This window comes from Triticum aestivum, chromosome 7A (genome assembly GCF_018294505.1).
Source record: "Triticum aestivum cultivar Chinese Spring chromosome 7A, IWGSC CS RefSeq v2.1, whole genome shotgun sequence".
Lineage (NCBI taxonomy): Eukaryota > Viridiplantae > Streptophyta > Magnoliopsida > Poales > Poaceae > Triticum > Triticum aestivum.
In genome coordinates, this window is record NC_057812.1 from 639,014,454 (window position 1) to 639,036,822 (window position 22,369).

The 22,369-nt window shown below is 43.5% G+C and overlaps 1 protein-coding gene, 2 non-coding genes and 2 pseudogenes across 4 annotated transcripts; 3 read left to right on the forward strand and 2 right to left on the reverse strand.

Annotated features, from left to right (window-relative positions):
- The window catches only part of LOC123153624 (2-oxoglutarate-dependent dioxygenase 33-like), a 90,070-nt pseudogene extending 72,970 nt beyond the window's left edge, over nt 1-17,100 (reverse strand).
- LOC123155083 (uncharacterized) lies at nt 12,073-12,289 on the forward strand (annotated as a pseudogene).
- On the forward strand, nt 14,381-14,577 carry LOC123155061 (U2 spliceosomal RNA). The gene has a single exon (XR_006477192.1). It is a non-coding gene; the product is annotated as a U2 spliceosomal RNA (small nuclear RNA).
- LOC123155064 (U2 spliceosomal RNA) lies at nt 17,024-17,220 on the forward strand. The gene has a single exon (XR_006477195.1). It is a non-coding gene; the product is annotated as a U2 spliceosomal RNA (small nuclear RNA).
- Nucleotides 17,221-17,887: 667 nt separating this feature from the next.
- LOC123148857 (2-oxoglutarate-dependent dioxygenase 33) lies at nt 17,888-21,108 on the reverse strand. Of its 2 annotated transcripts, XM_044568370.1 has the most exons (12): nt 20,838-21,094; nt 20,439-20,554; nt 20,001-20,119; nt 19,835-19,898; nt 19,660-19,727; nt 19,136-19,194; nt 18,891-19,050; nt 18,788-18,807; nt 18,582-18,628; nt 18,386-18,466; nt 18,196-18,285; nt 17,888-18,108 (listed from the first exon to the last, which is right to left on the reverse strand). In XM_044568370.1, the coding sequence occupies exons 1-12, from the start codon at nt 20,989-20,991 to the stop codon at nt 17,980-17,982; spliced, it is 1,107 nt and encodes a 368-aa protein (XP_044424305.1). In that variant the 5' UTR covers nt 20,992-21,094; the 3' UTR covers nt 17,888-17,979. The 2 variants fall into 2 exon arrangements, with proteins under 2 accessions (XP_044424305.1, XP_044424306.1); XM_044568371.1 differs by lacking the exons at nt 19,835-19,898; nt 20,001-20,119 and having other exon boundaries at nt 20,838-21,108.
- Nucleotides 21,109-22,369: the final 1,261 nt, after the last annotated feature.

Below are 22,369 nucleotides of genomic sequence, written 5' to 3' on the forward strand. Positions count from 1 at the left end.
ATCCAACCATAAAAGCGCATGACAACCTCTGCTTCCCTCTGCGAAGGGCCTATCTTTTACTTTTATCTCCTACCTTGCATAAGAGTCATGGTGATCTTCACCCTTCCTTTTTACATTTTATCTTTTGGCAAGCACAACATGTTGGAAAGATCCTGGTATATATGGCTAATTGGATGTGAGTTTTCATGAACTATTATTGTTGACATTACCCTTGAGGTAAAACGTTGGGAGGCAAAACTATAAGCCCCTATCTTTCTCTGTTTCTGATTAAAACTCCATACCCATAAGTATTGTGTGAGTGTTAGCAATTGTGAAAGACTATATGATAGTTGAGTATGTGGACTTGCTGAAAAGCTCTTATATATTGACTCTTTCCTATGTTATGATAAATTGCAATTGCTCCAATGACTGGGATTATAGTTTGTTAGTTTTCAATGAAGTTTATGATTCATACTTGAAATTGTGATTGAATTATTACTCTAGCATAAGAAATCATATGACAAGTATTATGTAAGTTGTTGTTCTAAGAATGATCATGATGCCCTCATGTCCGTATTTTACTTTTATCGACACCTCTATCTCTAAACATGTGGACATACTTTTCGATTTCGGCTTTCGCTTGAGGACAGGCGAGGTCTAAGCTTGGGGGAGTTGATACGTCCATTTTGCATCATGCTTTTATACCGATATTTATTGCATTATGGGATGTTATTACACATTATGTCACAATACTTATGCTTATTCTCTCTTATTTTACAAGGTTTACATAAAGAGGGAGAATGCCGGCAGCTGGGATTCTGGGCTGGAAAAGGAGCAAATATTAGAGACCTATTCTGCACAGCTCCAAAAGTCCCGAAACTTCACGGAAGACGTTTTCAGAATATATAAAAAATACCGAGCGCGAGAAGTTCACCAGGGGGGTCACACCCTGCCCACGAGGGTGGGGGCGTGGCCTACCCCCCTGGGTGCGCCCCCTACCTCATGGGCCCCCTGGTGGCCCTCCGATGACCATCTTCTGCTATATGAAGTCTTTCAATGATGAAAAAAATGATAAGCCATCTTCTCAGATGGAACTCCGCCGCCACGAGGCGGAACCTTGGCGAAACCAATCTAGGGCTCTGGCGGAGCTGTTCTGTCGGGGAAACTTCCCTCCGGGAGGGGGAAATCATCGCCATCGTCATCACCAACGCTCCTCTCATCGGGAGAGGGCAATATCCATCAACATCTTCACCAGCACCATCTCCTCTCAAAACCCTAGTTCATCTCTTGTATCCAATTCTTGTCTTCAAGTCCGGGATTGGTACCTGTGGGTTGCTAGTAGTGTTAATTAGGGCGTGTTCGGTAGCCCTCCATGGCCAAAAAATCCTCAACTCCAACGTTACGAATCCAGTGCCAGCTTCTCACTATCGATCTTGGAGTCATCGATCCGTTCGGCATCACCGCTTCTCGGTCGCACCAGGAGCGAACCTGAAGCCCACAAAATTGCCCCTTTGTGGCCCAGCAAGAGCAGGCTGGTACTGCAAAGGGTTGGGAAAATATGGACTGGGCCAAAGGCCTGGTGGCGGACAGGAGGGGAATGGCGTGGGGAGCGACAACTCGTGATACTGGCAGCGAACCGGTACGAGAAGGATTCGCTTGGCGATGGCAGGGACTAGTAATTATCTCTCAACTCTGACTTCCTAGTTTTGGAGGAGTTGTGATTTCCCAACTCCACGACTCCACAAAATTTGTACTACGTTTTTAGCCAGCTTCTTTTGTCTAAATCCTGGAGTGGAGCCGTTCGGTTGGACTCCTGGCTGGGAGTTTGAGGAGTTGAGAGTTGGAGGAGTACGGAACACGCCCTTACTCCTTGTAGTTGATGCTGGTTGGTTTAATTGGTGGAAGATCATATGTTCAGATCCTACATGCATATTAATACCCGTCTGATTATGAACATGAATATGCTTTGTGAGTAGTTACGTTTGTTCCTGAGGATATGGGAGAAGTCTTGCTATTAGTAGTCATGTGAATTTGGTATTCGTTCGATATTTTGATGAGATGTATGTTGTCTCTCCTCAGTCACAGCCACCGCTCCACGATGCCACGGTCGCTGCCTCTGTCACGAGGAACGGCCAAGAAGCTCGGGTACGACTGAATAGAGTGGATCCAGACGCCGACTGTGAGGAGCATCTCTGCCCAAGCGCTAGCTCAGGACCGACGCCGCCACCTACAGCTCCGAGATGTTGCGGTCGCCGCCGGCGCCACCCACTGCTTCTCGATGATGCTATGGCTGCCACCACCGCAAGGAATATCTAAGAAGCTATTCCTCATTTTATTACTGCTCGCTAGATTATTTTCAGCTCAACAACCATCATACTCAAATTTCATATTCTAGCACAAACCATTTTATTTCAAGAAACACAAAGAGGTCTAATCGACAACAGTTCTATTATCATCATACATCAAAGTTCATATTTGCCGGTCGCTGCATCCGTGGAGGCTCCTGTGACACCTCAACAACAGAAGGACCGAGTGTGGAGGAGCCAAATCAAGCGGGTGCTATAGGGCGGACGACTTTAAATTGTTGGGGGAGAGCGTGACGCCGCAAATGCTCCACCACCTCCTTCCCCCTTGTCCTTGAGCTATCACAGAGCAGGCTGACATCACTGTTGGGGGGGGATCAAGGTCGCTCACCATGGCAGAAGAAGGGTGACATCCATGGGTAGGTCACCACCTATGTCATGAGGAATGACCTGGAAGCTCGGGCATAGCTGAATGGAGCGGATTCAGATGTCGGCTATGAGGGGCATCTCCGCCCATGCACTGGCCCAGGGACGCCACCACCACCTACCGCTTCGAGATGTTGTGGTCCTCGCAATCGCCACCCGTTGCTTAGCGATGCCGCTGTGGCCACCACCACCGTGAGGAATGTCCGGGAAGCCATTCTTCATTTTATTATTGCTCGCCAGATTATTTTTGGTTGAACAACCGCCATACTCAAATTTCATATTCTATTGCTTTAATTTCAAAAAACATAAATAGGCTTAATCAACAATAATCCTATTACGGTAATACATCAAATTTAATATTCTCCAAATGCCACTTCCATGGAGGCTCTTGTCACAAATCAAGAACAGAAGGACTGAGTGTGGACGACCCGAATCGAGCGGGTGTTGTAGAGCATTTGACTTTACACTAGTAGAAAAAGGGGCTTTTGTCCCGGTTGGTAAGGCTCTTTAGTCCCGGTTTTCGAACCGGGACTAAAGGGTCGGTACTAATGCCTCTCCCCTTTAGTCTCGGTTCAATCCAGAACCGGGACTAAAGGGCGCGGCCACGTGGAGCTCCACCTTTGGTCCCGGTTGGTAACACCAACCGGGACTAAAGGAAATTTTATGATTTTTTTTGAATTTTTTTTATTTTCAAATTTCTGAATTATTTTAACCTCTAGTGTGTAATCACCACCCCTCATCACTGCTCAATTTATCCTCTAATCACCCCTCATCATTCCAAATCATCTAACTTCCCGAACGGTCACCCATCCTCCCACTCCCCCAGCCTGAGCACGCTTAACTTTCGGGTTCTATTCTCTCTCGTTTCCAAGTCTGCACTTGTTGTTTTCCTGATAATAGTAAGATGTCAATCCTATTAACCTTCATGAATTTTGCTTTAGCATGAAGTGACACATTTCACTGTTTGAGTTTAAAACTATTGTTTTAAAAAGCAATAATTATTTAGTAACACTAATATTTCTTGAATAATTAGTTTGACCATTGTTTGACCACAGTTTGACCACAGTTTGACCAAATTTGACCAAAATTCAAAATAACTGAAATAATTATTTAGTAACACTAATATTCTAGAATAATTAGTTTGACCATTGTTTGACGACAGTTTGACCACTGTTTGACCATATTTGACTAGTAATTTTTTCGATTTTTTCCACTCTAGATCTTAAAAGCCCCGTAACTTTTTTTCTGTTAGGTTTTTGAGGATTTTGAAAATGTTTCGGATGTAACTTTTCGAGTAGATGATTTTTCATATAAAAAACTTTTTAATCCGAGTTCGTATGCAAAAGTTATGCCCATTTTACAAATTCCAGAGAGATTTTGCAAATAAAGTCAAAATTCATATTTGTAAATTTTCCCAACAAGTAGACCACATATCACATGGGAAACTTATTTTATTTTATTTTATTGACATTTCCATCATTTTCTTTTGTTTCTTCTAAAACTGAAAAGGCGGTCCACCGGGGGGTGGAGTTTGAAAATGGGACCTTTAGTATCGGTTCGTGCCATGAACCGGTACTAATGCCTCAAAACCCATTAGTACCGGTTGGTGGCACCAACCGGTACTAAAGGTCTAACCTTTAGTCCCGGTTGGTGCCACCAACCGGGACAAATGGGCATCGCACCCTTTAGTCCCGGTCCGTGGCACGAACCGAGACTAAAGGGCCCAGGTGAACCGGGACTAATGCCTTAGCCGCACAAACCGGGATAAATGCTCACATTAGTCCCGGTTCTTGACTGAACTAGGACTAATAGGCTGACCCGGCCTGGACCAAAGCCCTGTTTTTTATTAGTGTTAAATCGCCCGGGGAGAGTGTGATGCCACAACTCCTCCACCTCCTCCTTCCTGCCTGGTCCTCAACCAGCTGCAGAGCGGGCAAAAGTCACTGTCGAGGGTCGGGGTCGCTCAACATGGTGGAAGAAGGATGGCATTGATACATCTCCAATGTATCTATAATTTTTTATTGCTCCATGCTATATTATCTACTGTTTTGGGCAATATTGGGCTTTATTATCCACTTTTATATTGCTTTTGGGACTAACCTATTAACCGGAGGCCCAGCCCAGATTTGTTGTTTTATGCCTATTTCAGTGTTTTGAAGAAAAGGAATATCAGACGGAGTCGAAACGGAACGAAATCAACTGGAGAAGTTATTTTTCGAAGGAAACACACCTGATGGACTTGGAACCCACGTCAGAAGATACGGGAGCTGCCCACGAGGGTGGGGGGCGCCCCCCTATGGCGCGCCCCCTGCCTCGTGGGGCCCCCGTGGCTTCCCTGACGTGCTTCTTCTGCCTATATAAGTCCATATACCCTAAAACTTCTAGAACGCAAGATAGATCGGGAGTTCCGTCGCCAGAAGCCTCCATAGCCACCAAAAGTCAATCGGGACCCTGTTCTGGCACCCTACCGGAGGGGGGAACCCTCACCGGTGGCCATCTTCATCATCCCGATGCTCTCCATGACGAGGAGGCAGTAGTTCTCCCTCGGGGCTGAGGGTATGTACCAGTAGCTATGTGTTTGATCTCTCTCTCTCTCTCTCTCTCTCGTGTTCTTGAGATGATACGATCTTGATGTATCGCGAGCTTTGCTATTATAGTTGGATCTTATGTTTCTCCTCCCCCTCTTATCTCTTGTAATGAATTGAGTTTCCCCTTTGGAGTTATCTTATCGGATTGAGTCTTTAAAGATTTGAGAACACTTGATGTATGTCTTGCCGTGGATATCTGTGGTGACAATGGGATACCACGTGCCACTTGATGTATGTTAAGGTGATCAACTTGTGGGTTTCGTGACATTGGGAACCTATGCATAGGGGTTGGCACACATTTTCGTCGTGATTCTTCGGTAGAAATTTTGGGGCACTCTTTGAGGTCCTTTGTGTTGGTTGAATAGATGAATCTAAGATTGTGTGATGCATATCGTATAATCATACCCACGGATACTTGAGGTGACATTGGAATATCTAGGTGACATTAGGGTTTTGGTTGATTGGTGTCTTAAGGTGTTATTCTAGTACGAACTCTAGGGCTGTTTGTGACACTTATAGGAATAGCCCAACAGATTGATTGGAAAGAATAACTTTGAGATGGTTTTGTACTCTACCATAATCTCTTCCGTTCGTTCTCCGCTATTAGTGACTTTGGAGTGACTCTTTGTTGCATGTTGAGGGATAGTTATGTGATCCAATTATGTTAATATTGTTGAGAGGACTTACACTAGCGAAAGTATGAACCCTAGGCCTTGTTTCAACGCATTGCAATACCATTTACGCTCACTTTTATCATTCGTTACCTTGCTGTTTTTATTATTCCAGATTACAAATACTATTATCTACTATCCATATTGCACTTGTATCACCATCTCTTCGCCGAACTAGTGCACCTATACAATTTACCATTGTATTGGGTGTGTTGGGGACACAAGAGACTCTTTGTTATTTGGTTGCAGGGTTGCTTGAGAGAGACCATCTTCATCCTATGCCTCCTACGGATTGATAAACCTTAGGTCATCCACTTGAGGGAAATTTGTACTGTCCTACAAACCTCTGCACTTGGAGGCCCAACAACGTCTAAAAGAAGAAGGTTGTGTAGTAGACATCAGACATCCATTGGTAGGCGCACATGGTAGTGTAGGCAGCTTGATATAAAAACCCTAGCCAAGGGAAAGGAGGATCGAGCGGCGGAGCCGCAACCTCATTCTGTAGGAGGATCCCTACGCGGTGGGGAATCGACCGCTGAAGATAGATGAAAGATAGGCTCATGCGATGCATGCTAAATTAGGAATAGAAAATTCAGTTAAACCAATGGGAGGGGAACAATAAAAAATCGGCGGGGTATCCCTTCGTTTGATGGGAGTTATGTGAACCAACGAGGACTACTATGCATTGCCATTTAATAATAGATTGCCCTTAATAATAAAGAGAGAGATTATAGACATGTGATTGATTCCTTTCCATCAATGTAGCATTGTTTTACCAAACATTGATTCTTTTTTGTAGATTTGGTCTTTAAAGAATGATTAGCGAGATTGATTTCTTTTGATAAAAAATCTACTAAATATATCGAAGATTGATCTACATTACTTGTGTAGAATTGGAAGGTAAAAACCAGATTAAGTACATAAGTGGGCTAAAAGCTGGTTTAAAAAAATGGTGGTGGAGGTTTAACCGGAATGGAGGCGACCCTACCAACTCACCATGGCATATAGGTCTGTGTTGATTCTGATAACATGTCGAGCACAAAATAATAGGTTGGTCGTAGAAAAACCGAATAAAGAAGGAACCAAAAAGGAAAACTTTGAAGAAAAAAATACATGCACACGTCAAATGGGTCAGCAACATTGATTATAGTTATTTTTTCATAAGATTTGATTTGATTTGGTTAGGAGTAATGGAAGGCAAGGAAAGTTTGGTTTTAGTTAATATTTTGTTAAGATTTGATTTGATTGAGTTAATGCTTGACGTTGTTTTCAGAAAGTGCTGATTCGTTTTGTTTTTTTCCGGAAAGTGTCGATTCTAATAGTATGCCGAGCACAAAATAATATGTTGGTCATAAGAAAAGAAATATAATAAAGGAAACGAAAAAAATAAAACATAGTAGAAAATGAAAAAAAATACACGCGCATGTCTCAAATGGGCCGGCAAATTTTGACTATAGTTGATGTTTTGGCAAGATTTGATTTGGGTATGAGTAGTGGAAGTTTGTATTTCAGTGAGATTTTCTTAAGATTTGATTTGACTTAGTTAATGCATGACATTATTTTGGGAAAGTGCCGATTTGTTTGGATTTTGTTTTCGGAAAGTGTTGATTCTAATAGTATGTTGGTCTTATAAAAAATAGAAGAAAAATAATATGTTGGTCTTATAAAACAAAATCAACACTTTTTGACTATAAAAAATCTTCACTTTATTGGCTTTATAGTCAAAATTGACTGCCCATTTTACACTTTTTGACATACTATAAGACCAGCATGACAATTCAAATCAACACTTTATTGGTCTTATAAAACAAAATCAACATTTTTATACTTCATTTTTTTATAAGACCATCTAAAGTGTCGAGAACAAAATAATATGGTGGTCTTATAAAAACAAAGTATAAAAAAGGAAAACCAAAAAACAAAACATAGAACAAAAAAAGGTGTGAATGTGCCAACTGGGCAACCAATTTTGACTATAGCCGATGTTTTGGTAAGATTTGATTTGATTTGGATATGAGTAGTGGAAGGCAAGTAAAATTTGGATTTCATTGAGATTTTTTTATGATTTGATTTGAATGAGTTAACACATGAAGTTGTTTTGGAAAGTGCCGATTTGGTTGAGTTAATGCACACGTCAAATGGGCTGGCCCAACTTGGTTACGCTTCAGCAAAAGGTCGTTTGTATGATGGTCGCAGGCATAATATAAGGTTTGCATTATAGTTGATGGGAGTGAGGCGAGAGTACCAACTCCCCCATTAGAAATAGAGATTAATGAGGATAAGCAAGCACTAACACAATGTAGATAAGGATGCATTAATACATAATACGATTAAAAGGCAAGAATTTATTATGGAGATTATATCAAGCATCTATACAATGTGGCATTTATTTACTACAAAACTATAGAAGGCAAGAAATAAATTCACTCCAAATTTTTCTTCCGTGTTAATCTCGAAGACTGCTAGCTTTCCCTCAATATAAACACAAGCACCCACACAAAGAACATGCATTCGGCAAAATCAACGAACAACATTAGAAGAAAAGGAATAGCTAACTATCTCCCATGGCACGTATGCAGAACTACACACGGGCCCTATGCTTCGTAGCTCTTGTAGCCATGGCCACCACTGTCTTCTCAGATCATGCAGCAGCGCGTTACATAGGTATGGTCTTCTTCTTCCTTTCCTGATCTTTTCACTCGTATTTTGATACACAAACATATATTTTCCTGGTGGGTTATATGTATCTCTATTATGCTGTGTGCACAGATACTGACCTGTGTACACCTGTGGAGTATTGTTCGCCACCAGTCCGAGCTAGTGGCAACATTGCGTGCAAGGCTAACTGTGTTAACCGAGGTTATGACAAGGATAAGAGCAGTTGCCTTGAAGGCAGTAGTGGCACATGCTGTTGCGGAAAGAACTGAGTACCATGAAATGAGTTTATATATGTACTAGAAATATTTGCATGAAGGTGAATGCTTATATTGTTTGTGTGAAACCTGATTCAGTTCATACAAAGCAATTAATAATAAGCTATTGATAATTATTGTTTTAGTATATGTTTTTCCATCGCGGCCCTAAATTATTTTATCGCCATGACATATGAAAATAAATCATTATTATCACGTCAAATAATGAGAAATTAATCAAGGTCTCTCAAATAGAGTCGAACTGAACTGCTAGACTACGTTGAGTGATGAACTCAATGATTCAAAAAAAAACTAAGAGATGGATAAAATTACACAAGGAATCCTAGTCCCCCTTGGGATCGATAAACCTTTTGGATTTTATTAGCCAAAGAGATACGACTTTGGGCTATGGTTAGCTCAGCTCCAATCAAGAATCCCCAAGGGACCCCAAGAATTCTTGCTGGGTTGGAATCCCATTCTAAGGATTCTTGTGGTTCCGGGGAATCCAGTTACAGGAGAACCATTGGAGGTCTCACAACACTATGGAACAAGCCATAGAATCGTAGTCATTATAGGGAACACGCCATATATATAGGGTGGGTCTATTCTAACAACACCCCTTAAGACCTTATTCTAACAACAAAAACCTTATTCTTCACATACACACACCGAACCGACCCCCGAGGCGCACCATGGAAAGAGAAATAACATCCCACATGACCCACTCCTCCAACTATCTCACTCCCTCCCCCCCCCCCCCCCGCACGGTCGTCCCCAAGCCCCACTCCCCACAGACCCCCGCAACCGCACCCCAAATCCCTGCCATCTTCTTCGCCTCTGGCAGTCCACCCACGCTCCCAGCCATCTAGCGCCCCTGTCACCCAAGCAACTAGATCCGACCCCTCCCCCACCGCCCACCCCAACCTTCCACTGCCGCCCCACCACTAACAGTCCCCTCTAGGCTGCCGGCACGGATCCGGCTGCACCATCCCAGGCGCCTCCCATGGCTACTAGTGTGGATCCGGCCACACCATCCTAGGCATCTTCTGCGGCTGCTGACGTGGATCTAGGTGTGCTGCCCCCAGGCGCCCCGCACGGCTGCCAACATGGACCCAGTTGGCGCCTCCCCAAGGCGCCCGACACGGCTGCCAGTGTGGATCCTGATGTGCCGCCCTTAGGCGCCCCACGCAGCTGCCGACGCGGATCCGAGACCGCCTCCCACCATCGGCCCAATCTCCCCTCAACCTTTTCCAGTTCCCCCTTCTCCAGTGGATCCTGCTGCGTGTGCAAGCTATCACAGATCCTAGGTTGCCTCCAAAAATGCGTCGATGGCCAGCGTGCCTCCAGCACCCCTATGCAGGCAGGGGGGAGGACCTGTCGGGGAGTTACCTGTGGCTAGACACGACTCTGAGGATAAGTCATCTCTGGAGTTAAGTCGGCTGGTTACAATCATGAACTGGCTACAATCTTGACCCAGCTTGCTACAGGACCTGGACTTACACGAAATTCTGCCAACGAGTCCAAATACAAGACGGAGTCCCCCAACTTTGAAAGCACGGAGGATTTAGAGGACTTGGAGTAGGACTCCAACTGCGGGTATAACCCGAAACCTCTTGTAACCCCATGGACTCAGCTATTATATAAAGCGAGTCCCTGGGTCATCAAAAGGACATGTTTTTAGACAAACAAGTCTCGAGACAGATGTTTTGATAGGTCTCGAGACACATGTTTTGATAGCTCTCAAGATAGAGGTAGCAAAATAGTGTCCTTGTAATCGAGGCCACCGCAATCAATAGCAATCAAGCAGGATATAGGATTTTACCTCCACCGTGAGGGGCCGAACCTGGGTAAACTCGCGTCTTCTTGTATTTCGATTAATCCCATCCAAGCTTCCACCTAGCGGTTATGGCCTCACAACTTAGTCTTCTCATGAGGACATCTGTCATGACAAAACCATGACAGGAACTCCACCTTGACTCTGTCAAGGTTCATGTTGGATTTGCAGGCGATTCGATTACCCCTCCCATACAGTTCGGCTTGGATTGGTGAGCGCCACATCTTGCTGACCTCCACCCCCTTTTATTCATGTGCAGCTGGGAGGCGCGCCACGTGCAGTCCACTGATCATCACCGCACGTCCATGTAGTACGACTCGATGAGCTGCCCTCCTCCCCTTGCAGTCATGGTATCCCGGACTAGTAGTGCGCAGGGACACCCAAGTGGAGTTCATGTGTCACATTTCCCCAAAAACTGATTTTCTGTAGTTCGCTATTTTTAATTTGGGAAATGTTCAGTTCAAATATCAGTATATCACAAAAGCATAAAAAGTCTTTCCAGTTTTGCATAGCCTGCTTAGCGGTCCACATTGCCACCACAAAGTTGAACGAGTGATCACCACACCGAAGAATCCGGCGTCGCTACAAGCGTCGTCCAGCAAACCTTCGTAGGCGGCCATGTCAGGGTCGTCGATCTTGTCGACGAGCGTGCTGATATCACCTGCAAAGAGGAAAAGAGAACTCACTTTTGAGATAAACAAACAGTGCATCAATCATATCACCTGCTTAGAGCGAGAAATCGCCTTAGCACGACAGGTGCGGAAAAGCGAACTTTCCAAGGACAAACATGTATCGATCAGCTACATGTCCTCAAGGAGAAGTAGTTGTTCCGTCACACTCCAACATCCAGCCTGCTGAGTTCAGAGAGGGCGGAGAATGTCTGAATAATAACTCGTGCATTCAGAGAAGACCGCAGCAACATATATTCTGAATAACTCATGAACACACTGCAGAATTTCTCCTTCAGAAAGGATGTGGAATAGAGCCCCGATTCCACCCGTGACTGTCAGCAGTACATACATATTTTGGTTGAAGCAGTCCGACATAGCTCCGCCCGTAACCGTGTGCACGCGGCTCGCGTTCTCCGCAGTCTGCCCCTCCTTGCCGAAAACAAGAGGGCGGTGATCGCAAAACAGCAAGAGGCGCGTTCCCTTCAAAAAAAAAAAAAACAGCAAGAGGCGCGTGAATCAGGCCTTGCCGAAAAGGCCTTCCTTGTTTAAGGCCCACGCGCAAGAGGCTAGCATTGCACCGTCCGCACTCCGCACCGCAGGTGGTTAGTTTAGTACCACCTCGCTCGGCGAAGAAGGGACGGGAGGACGAGGAGGGTACGAATAGAGGAGCAGGGCAGCGGTTCAACTCATACCTTTCTCCGCCTTTTGGCTAAGATTAAGTGTAGTATTTGTTATTATTAGTTTAATATTTGATATTTGATATTTGATATGTGGGGTACATCCTCACAACGACATTAAATTTATTTTTTAAGGCAACTTTCTGCACCAGGTGCTCCCTGTACACCATCTTATCATACTTGGGAACGCTACCCGTTTTCTCCACCGAATAGAGAAGCGTTCACCATAATCAATTGCTGTAAATACAATGATGTTAAACCAATAGTGGTGTACTCACCATAATCTGTGTGAGCTCTACTGGAATAGAGAAGAAAAACAGAGTGGGATGTATCAACATGCCACAAGATAACTTCTTTTTTAGGGTATATGTGTGCTTACCATCCAATATAAGCATCACTACCGAAAAAGGCTTTACGCCCCGCTTTACCCAGTAAGCATCTCCCGCCACTCCGCCTCCAAAGGCGCACCCAGTGCCAAGGCTATGCCTCTCATGATCTTCCTTGAAAGATCTGAAATGAAAAATGGCATGATCAACACTGTTAGATACGGTTGACGAGCATAAAAGAATAAGCAAATTGATTCAGATTCCTCTCAAAAAAGTAAAGTAAAGTGATTCAGATAAGTCCACTTCGTAGAAGGCTTATATGGTTTTACAGCAGTGCGTCAAATTTTGATTGATAATCTGGCCTGCATGGAAGATAAACAATCAGTTCTTTAAAGCACATTAATTAAGTACTTCTTTGCATTGTGAACATTAACATCAATAAATATTGATAGGTGTATAATAATGTTACAGGATTTTCTAATGCACAAAAAAAACAGGCAGTGAACGGTTTTCTCAGAAATGCAATCATGGTGCTCTAAGATATACCTTCAGAATAAAGAACCGAGAAGGGACCCCTAAAGAAGAACAGAGAAAGGAAGTTAAAACACACAAATTGGATCCTTCCATTAGTTTAGCAAGATCACCATATCTGCCCGGTTCTATAGGCGTGTAGCACTGCAATTTTTGTTCTAATGGTTTAGCTAAAAAACAGAATAATTTAGACAACCATGACAAGAAATTCAGAGACAGGGGTAAATTTACATCAATTGCTTCGTGCACATTAGGTTTACCCTTGGTAACAATTTCTCCCACTCTCTGATATCCTGTGACTATAGACCATAAGAAAGTTCATTTACATATGTAGTGGTTTTCCAAGGACCAAACAACAAGCTACAAGAAAAGTTAAGTTTTTATTTAGATATCACACCTATAACCACTTTGAGGAGTCGTTTTGATCTTCAGTTTTTCCTCACGAGGGAGCTGAAAGAACATGCATGTGACGTCCCTGACTTCCATCATTAGCGAGTCCAAAATCCCATGGCCTTTCTGTTGATAATACACAGTCATCATTTGGCATGGTTAATTAGGACTCAACAGATGAGTTGAGCAGCATCTAGAACCAGTTTTGCTCATAAAACAGAAGGGGAAAGACCAGCTGCACACAACAACTGAACATGACACACACACACACACACACACACACATAGTATTTTACACTCTACTACTGGTGACAGCACAGTATTTTGTTTGTAAACTGTTGATGCTGTTTATTTCCATGTTTAGTTGAGATACCACAACAACATAAAAATTAGTATACATAGTTTGCTTACAGGTCCAAATTACTTGGCATCACAAAGTTGAACGAGCGGTTACCACATAGAAGAATCCGGCCTCCCTGCAAGCGTCGTCCAGCATACTTTTGGTCGGCCATGTCAGGGTCGTCGATCTTGTCGACGAGCGGGCTGATACCTGATCATGCAAAGAGGAAAACAGAGCTCACGTTTTAGATAAACAAACAGTGCATCTGCTGCCTAGGGCGAGAAATCTCCGTAACACGCTTGGCACGGAAAAGAGAAATTTCCAAGGATAAACATGTATCGATCAGAGCCGGATGTCCTCAAGGAGAACAACTTCTTCCGTCACACTCCAACATCCAGTCTGCAGCAACCTATGTTCTGAATAACTCACGAACGCACTGCAGAATTTCTCTTTCAGAAAGGATGGGGAACTGAGCCTGGATTCCTCCCGTCACTGTCAGCAGTCCGACAGCGTTCGCCAACTCTGATCGCAAAACAGCAATCCAGGGGCAAATCAGGCCGGTTATATAGGCCTTTGCCAAAAGGCCTTCTTTGTTTAGGCCCACGGAAGAGGCTGGTTTGGTGGCATTGCAACGTCCGCTGCAGGTCGTTAGTTTAGTACCACCTCGCTTAGCGAGGAGGGGACGGGAGGGCGAGGAGGGTACAAGTAGAGGGGCAGGGCAACAGATCAAATCATACCTTTCTCGGCCTTTTGGCTAAGATCAAGTGTAGTATCTGTTCTTATCAGTTTAATATCTGATATGTGGGCCATGTGCCCACAACGATATTAAATTTATTTTTTATGGGGGAGGGGCCACCACAATGGCTTGCCATTGGGTCCTTCAAGTGTCGCCTAGTGTGTTGCACTACTGCCTGGGCAGGCGCACCCCAACCAAATTAAGTTTAAATTTTAATATCTTGAGATGAGATTGAGATGAAGATGCTTGAAACTCAATCTGTGTTCCAGCCTTTGAGGTGAAGCATTCGGTTTGTTGTTTGTTGCTGCCAGTTTGTAGCACAGGACGGTGACCACAACACCTCGTCAGCCCCTCTTCTGCTATTACATTCAGAGAGCACATGAATAACCCACTGACGAAGGTGGAAGGCAACAAATGAGCCCGTGAGTAAGTAACGGTGTCGCCTGTTTCCGCTCAACAATCAGGTCTCGGAAAGTCACCGGTTAACTGCTAGCATTACCTTGAGGACGTACGGCCGAAGCGAAAAAATGAGCCCAGCGCGATGAGTTTTTGATGATTGTGGTGGTTGGTCTGAAGTCTGCACTCTGCACTTCTGCAGCACGATGGCCACCCACCATACGTAACTGTAGTGCGGCCAAAACCCACCTGTGGCTCCCCAACAAAGAAAATGGGACTGGATACTGTCTAAGTTCTCGGCATCTGACTGCCAGAAATGTCCGACTGTTTTTTCTTGTGCATATCATCATGTGATTTGGTTCTGAATATGTTTCAGAAATTGAAACATAACTCAGAGATCTGAAATGAAAAATAGCATGATCAACATTACTAGATACGGTTGACGAGCATAAAAGAATAAGCAAAGTGATTCAGATTCCTCTCAAAAAAATAAAGCAAAGTGATTCATATAAGTCGACCTCGTAGAAGGCTTATATGGTTTTCCAGAAGCGCGTACAATCTTGATTGATAATCTGGCCGGCATGGAAGATAAACAATTCACTTCTTTAAAGCACATTAATTAAGTACTTCTTATTGGTCGAAAAAAATTAAGTACTTCGTTGCATTGTGAACATTAACATCAATAAATATTGATAGGTGTATAATAATGTTACAGGATTTTCTAATGCACAAAAAAAAACAGGTAGTGAACGGTTTTTCAAAAAATGCGATCACGGTGCTCTAAAATATACCTTCAGAACAAAGAACCGAGAAGGGACCCCTAAAGAAGAACAGAGAAAGGAAGTTGAAAACACACAAATTAGATCCTTCCATTAGTTTAGCAAGATCACCATATCTGCCCGGTTCTATAGGTGTGTAGCACTGCAATTTTTTGTTCTAATGGTTTAGCTAAAAAAACAGAATAATTTAAACAATCATGACAAGAAATTCAGAGACAGATGTAAACTTACATCAATTGCTTCGTGCGTATCAGGTTTACCCTTGGTAACATTTTCTCCCACTCTCTGATATCCTCTGACGAAGTGACAATTGACCATAAGAAAGTTCATTTACATATGCAGAGGTTTTCCAAGGACCAAACAACAAGCTACAAGAAAAGTCAAGTTTTTATAGCTCGTGAGGGAACTGAAAGAACTTCCGTGTGACGTCCCAGACTTCCATCATTAGTGAGTCCAAAATCCCATGGCCTTTCTGTTGATAATACACAGACATCATTTTCCATGGTTAATTAGCACTCAACAGATGAGTTGAGCAGCATCCAGAACCAGTTTTGCTCATAAAACAGAAGGGGAAAGACCAGCTGCACAGAACTACTGAACATCACACACACACGCACACACAGAGAGCATTTTACACTCTACTATTGATGGCAGCACAACATTGATGATGTTTATTTCCATTTTCCTTGTTCAGTTGAGATACCACAGAAACATAAAAAATGAGTATGAACAAGCCTTTTCCAGTTTACATAGTCCGCTTAGAGGTCCAAATTACTTGGCATCACAAAGTTGAACGAGTGATTACCGCATAGAAGAATCCGGCATCCCTGCAAGAGTCGTCCAGCATTCGGATGATGTCGAGCAAACCCTCGTCGTCGGCCGTGCAAGATCATCGATCTTGTAAACGAGCGGGCTTATATCCGATCATGCAAAGAGGAAAAGAGAACTCGCTTTTCAGATATACACGGCTGGTACCGAAAAGAGAAATTTCCAAGGATAAACATATATCGATCAGTTGCATGTCCTCAAGGAGAACTACTTGTTCCGTCAAGCTCCAACATCCGGTCTGCTGAGTTCAGAGGGGGTGGGGAATCTCTGAATAATAACTCGTGAATTCAGAGAAGACTGCAGCAACATATATTCTGAATAACTCATGAATGCACTGCAGAATTTCCCTTTCAGAAAGGATGGGGAATTGAGCCGCTGTACATACATAGCTCCGCAGTTGCCCCTCGAGCCGTGGCGTTCGCAAAACAGCAAGAGGCGCGAGTTACTCGTTTAGCCAGGCGCAAATCAGGCCCGGAATATAGGCCTCGGCAAAAAGGCCAGGCCCACGCAAGAGGCTGGTTTGGTGGCATTGCACCGTCAGGCGTGAGCAGCTCGTTTAGTACCACCTCGCTAGGCGAGGAGAGGACACAGGAGGGTAGGAGGCTACAAATAGAGGGGCAGGGCAACGTTGCAAATCATACCTTTCTCGGCCTTTTGGCTAAGATCAAGTGTAGTATCTGTTCTTATCAGTTTAATATCTGATATGTGGGCCATGTGCCCACAATGATATTAAATTTATTTTTTGTGGGGGAGGGACCACCATAATGGCTTGCCATTGGGTCCCTTATGTGTCGCCCAGTATGTTGCACTACTGCCTGGGCAGGCTCACCCCAACCAAATCAAGTTTAAAATTTTCATTTCTGAATCCTACCAAACTGTTTGTAGGTCAGGAACAGCACAGCTATATTTGATTTGTTTCTTCTGCTGCTGCAGTTAGATTTAGAGAGCACACACACACACTGACGAAGATGGAAGGCAATCCAGCAAAAGAAACATCACATCAGCAACCCAAACGAAACAGCGGAAGATGAATTAACCGAAGAAATGTACCTTGTTCATGTTGAATGTGGTGGTTGGTATGCAGCATGATGGCCACCCACCGTTGTCCGTTTCTGTACCGCGGCCAAAGCACATCTGTCGGCCCCCAACAAACAAGATGGAATTGAATAATGTCTGAATTCTCGGTATCTCACTGGCACAAATATGCAATTTTTTTCTTGTGCATGTCGTCATGTGATTTGGTTCTGAACTTTGTTTCTGAACTCAAAACATAACTCAGAGATTGAAAGCGTTTCAGGATGAGCAGAGTGGAGTAACAACAAGACATATTGGTGGTTGCATTTCCATTGTCGTCACAAAATTACACGGAGGATTGTGTGCTTACGGATTGTGAACCACTTGTGAGGGTTCGATCCGCAGAACGCAAGCAAAGGGAGAAAGCCAGATGAGAGGAAATCCTCATGCGCTGCCTTGCCTGGTCACGATACACCGGGACAGTTAGTTTGTCCCACCAGAAAGGAGGCTGATTTGTCGATGGGTTTTATTGATGGATCATTTTCAGTACAGCTACAGAATTTTTTTCCCCCAAACTGTTTACATGACGAAGTTGGTGAGGACTTTCTGCACTAGGTGCTCCCCATACACCACCTTCTCATACTTGGCAACGCCGCCCGTCTTCTCCCGGCAGAACTCTACAGGTTCCACCGCAGCGTCGAAGTTCGACTGCATATACGTCAATACGTGCAATTTGTTTCAGAAAAAAGGGAAAATTAAGTATAAGCAACTCAGTCGAAGTTCGGCTGCATATACCTCATAGAAGAAGGCGACAGATACACGGTAGCGAGGGGAGTTGTTGACGACTCTGTGGAGCGTGGGCTGGTATATCCCATTCGACCAAACCTGAAAGCACATAAGATGATTTATAATTAATAAGGTTGCTAAAAGAAAATAATCAATGCCAAAATAGATAAAATGTTAGTGTAGTTGCAAATAAAGAAACCTTCAGCATGTCCCCGATGTTGCAAACGAAGGTTCCCGGGACCGGCTTGGCGTATATCCACTCACCGGACTGGTTTCTGACCTGATACCCAATTGCCAAACAGTTTCAGCAGATCAACTCCTTTGCTTCATTACAGAGGAAGGAGAGGGCATAAATGGATAATACAAGATATGTGTTCTAGTGAAGGAACATGTACCTCAAGAGCACAGATATCATCATCCTGATTCACTAATGTCAGAAGACCTGCAGTTTAATAGAATGAGAAAAAAATATTTGCAGGATTTTTCTATAATTTTCCTAAGAATACTATAGATGGTTTTCCTAAGAAGCAAGCAGATTATACTGGTATTGACTTTTCTTAAACACAAGACACTGATGTAAAACCAAGAGAGGTGTACTCACCATAATCTGTATGAGCTCCACTGGAATAGAGAAGAAAAACAGAGTAAGATGTATCCACATATGCCACAAGATAACTTCCTTTTTAGGGTGTATGTGTGCTTACCATCCAATATCAGTGCGCTCCTCTTGTGGGATGTCATCTGAGATTGGATAGCCAATTAACCTGAGAACCCAGAAAGCATCGCCCGCCACTCCGCCTTCGAAGGCATCCAACGGCGCACCCAGTGCCAAGGCTATGCCTCTCATGATCTTCCTTGAAAGATCTGAATTGAAGAATGGCGTCACAAACACTGTTAGGGACGATCGACGAGCATAAAAGAATAAGCAAAATGATTCAGATAAGTGGACCTCGTAGAAGGCTTATATAGTTTTCCAGCAGCGCGTCAAAATTTGATGGGTAATCTGGCCTGCATGGAAGATAAACTATTCAGTTCTTTAAAACGCACTCCCTCTGAGTGTAGTGTCAAAAAACGTCTTATATTATGCGACGGAGGGAGTATTAAGTAGTAAAGGGAGATTCTTTATTGTGAACATATTGACATCAGTAAAAGTTTAGAAATCGATAGGTGTATAAAAAGTGTAGTGTCAAAAAATGTCTTATATTATGCGACGGAGGGAGTATTAAGTAGTAAAGGGGGATTCTTTATTGTGAACATATTGACATCAGTAAAAGTTTAGAAGTCGATAGGTGTATAAAAAAAATACAGGATTTTCTGATTTATAAAGAAAAAGTAGGCAGCAAACTGTTTAAAAATGCAATAACGGCGCTCTAAGATGTATCTTCAGAACAAAGAACAGAGAAAGGATCCCTAAAGAAAAACTGAGAAAAGGGATCTCCAAAGAAAAACAGAGAATGGAAGTTGCAAACATACCACAAATTAGATCCTTCCATTGGTTTAGCAAGATCTCCATATCTGCCCGGTTCGATAGGCGTGTAGCACTGCAATTGTTGTTCTAATGATTTATCTCAAAAAACAGAACAATGTAAACAAGAAAGATAAGAAATTGTAGGGACGGTGAGAGTACTCGGACGGTGGTAAAACTTACATCAATTGCTTCATGCATATCAGGTTTACCCTTGGTAACATTTTCTCCCACTCTCTGATACCCTCTGACGATAGATGATAAGAAAGTTCATTTGCATATGTAGATGTTTTTCAAGGACCAAACTACAAGCTACAAGAAAAGTTAAGTTATTATTTAGACATCACACCTATATCCACTCTGAGGTGTCATTTTGATCTTCAGTTTTTCCTCACGAGGGAGGTGAAAGAATTTGCGTGTGATATCCCTGACTTCCGTCATTAGCGACTCTGAAATCCCATGGCCTTTCTGTTAATAATGCAGACATCATTTTCAGCATGGTTAATTAGCACTCAACCGATGAGTTGAGCAGCATCCAGAACCAATTCTGTTCATAAAACAGAATGGGAAAGGCCAGCTGCACAAAACAACTGAACATGACACACACATTTTTATTGATGACAGCACACCATTTTAGCTACCACTTAATGAAACTATTTATTTCCACATTCAGTTGAGGTACCACAACAACACAACAACAGAGTATAAGCAATCACTTTCTTGTTTATATAGTCTGCTTAGAGGTCCAAATCAATTGCCATCAGAAAGTTGAACGAATGATCATTACCACATAGAAGAACCCGGCCTCCCTGCAAGCGTCGTCCAGCATCCGGACGACGTCGAGCAGACCCTCGTCGCCGGCCATGGCAGGGTCATCGATCTTCTCGACGAGCGGGCTGATATCTGATCATGCAAAGAGGAGAACGCAACCTTTCATCATCTGATTTAGAGTGAGAGATTTCTGTTTCGCCGCTTCAGACAGGATGCAGAGTTCCGAATGACCCGCGATCACTCGGCTGTTGCTACGGCCGGGACTGCGAGGCCGGCAGGATTCATTCTGAATTCCGGCACCTCAGAATTTCCCTTTCTGAAGGGATGGGGAATCGACCCCGGATTCTCAGAATCCGAATCTTGCACGGAGCAACAACTTTCCAGAGATAAAAGAATTTATTAACAGATGACATACCGATCAGAGGGATGGCCTTGAAGTCGGAGCCCATGTTGTTCGGCGAGGCGAGAGAGACCCGAGAACAGAGAGGGATTTGGGGTTCGGGATAAGGGGGGCGATGGCAGGTGAGATGAGGTGAGGTGAGTGGCGTGACGGCAGGATCAGCAATCATGCATCCATGCGCTCGGTATTGCGATGCGGTGCAGAGCACCTTTTCCTGTTTGGTTTTTGGTTTTGGTGTTGGTGTGTCGTGTAGGTGCTGTTGGCCGCTGTAGTGAGAGCGACTCGATCGTCCTACGCACCTGCTCTGCCGCATCGATGGCAGAAGAAGGTGGGTGTTTCAGGGCATTATGATGGCGGCGACAGAATCGCCCGAGCTGAGCGGTGAGTATCCTCCGCGGTTCCTGCTCGCAAACGTCAGTTTTCCTCCCTAGTTTTAGAAACCGCTGTGAACAATTTTTGAAATCACGAGCATATTTCAAATGCACAAACATTTTATAAATTCATGATTTGGAACTCGTGATTGTTTTTAAATCAATGAGTATTTTTTGAAATCCGGAAACAAGTTCATGATTGTTTAACCGCAAAAAAAAACAAGTTCATGATTGTTTTACTAACATTTTCTGAAATGCATGAACATTTTCTTAAGCAATGATTTTTTTCGAATCAATGAACTTTTTAAGAAAAAATCATGAACATTTTTCAATTTGCAAACATTTGTTCAAATTCACGAGCATTTTCCCCCAAAATTATGAACATTTTTTATTTCCCGAACTTTTTTTAAACCATGAATATGTATTGTCAAAATCATGATTTTTTTTCTATCTGCAAACATTTTATGATTTTCTGAACATTTTTTAAAATCATGAACCCAAATATTGTTCTCTTGTTCGAGGGTGGGGCGGCAGCGGAGGTAACCGCTGCTGATGTGAACCCAAATTCCACCCCAGGGAAAGTACCAATTGTGAAGAGGAGGAGGCAGGAGAAAGGAGTGAATGGTGAGTTAGATCAGATTGATATGGACACTTCAAATGAGGTGGCCTCCGAGACAGAGGACCGCCGGTCCCAATGAATTGCCTTAGTTGGAACTCCTATACAGTTCGAGAATTAGCGATGGTATGTCAGTCGCGTTCCCCCATGTTTGTGTTTTTATGTGAGACTCGGCAGAAGGAAACTAAGATGAAAAGGGTACACAATCGCATGGGATTGAAAGGTTTCTGTGGTGTTGACAACAATGGTTTGAGTGGTGGACTGGTGGGCTAGCGGTCTATTGGCATGAAAGTTGTGTTGTTGAGATTGTGGACAAAGACTAGCGTCACATTGATGCTCTCGTTCGGATCCATGAAGGTGTAAGTCAATGGCGGATTACTTTCGTTTATGGTGAACCCTGCGTTGAAAATAGGCATCTCATGTGGACAAAGCTACAGAACCTGAAAACTGTTAGCAACTTGCCTTGGCTTGTCCTCGGCGATTTCAATGAAGCGATGTGGAACTTCGAGGATTTTTCGGCCACCCCTAGGGTTGTGGCTCAGATGTTAGCTTTCCGTGAT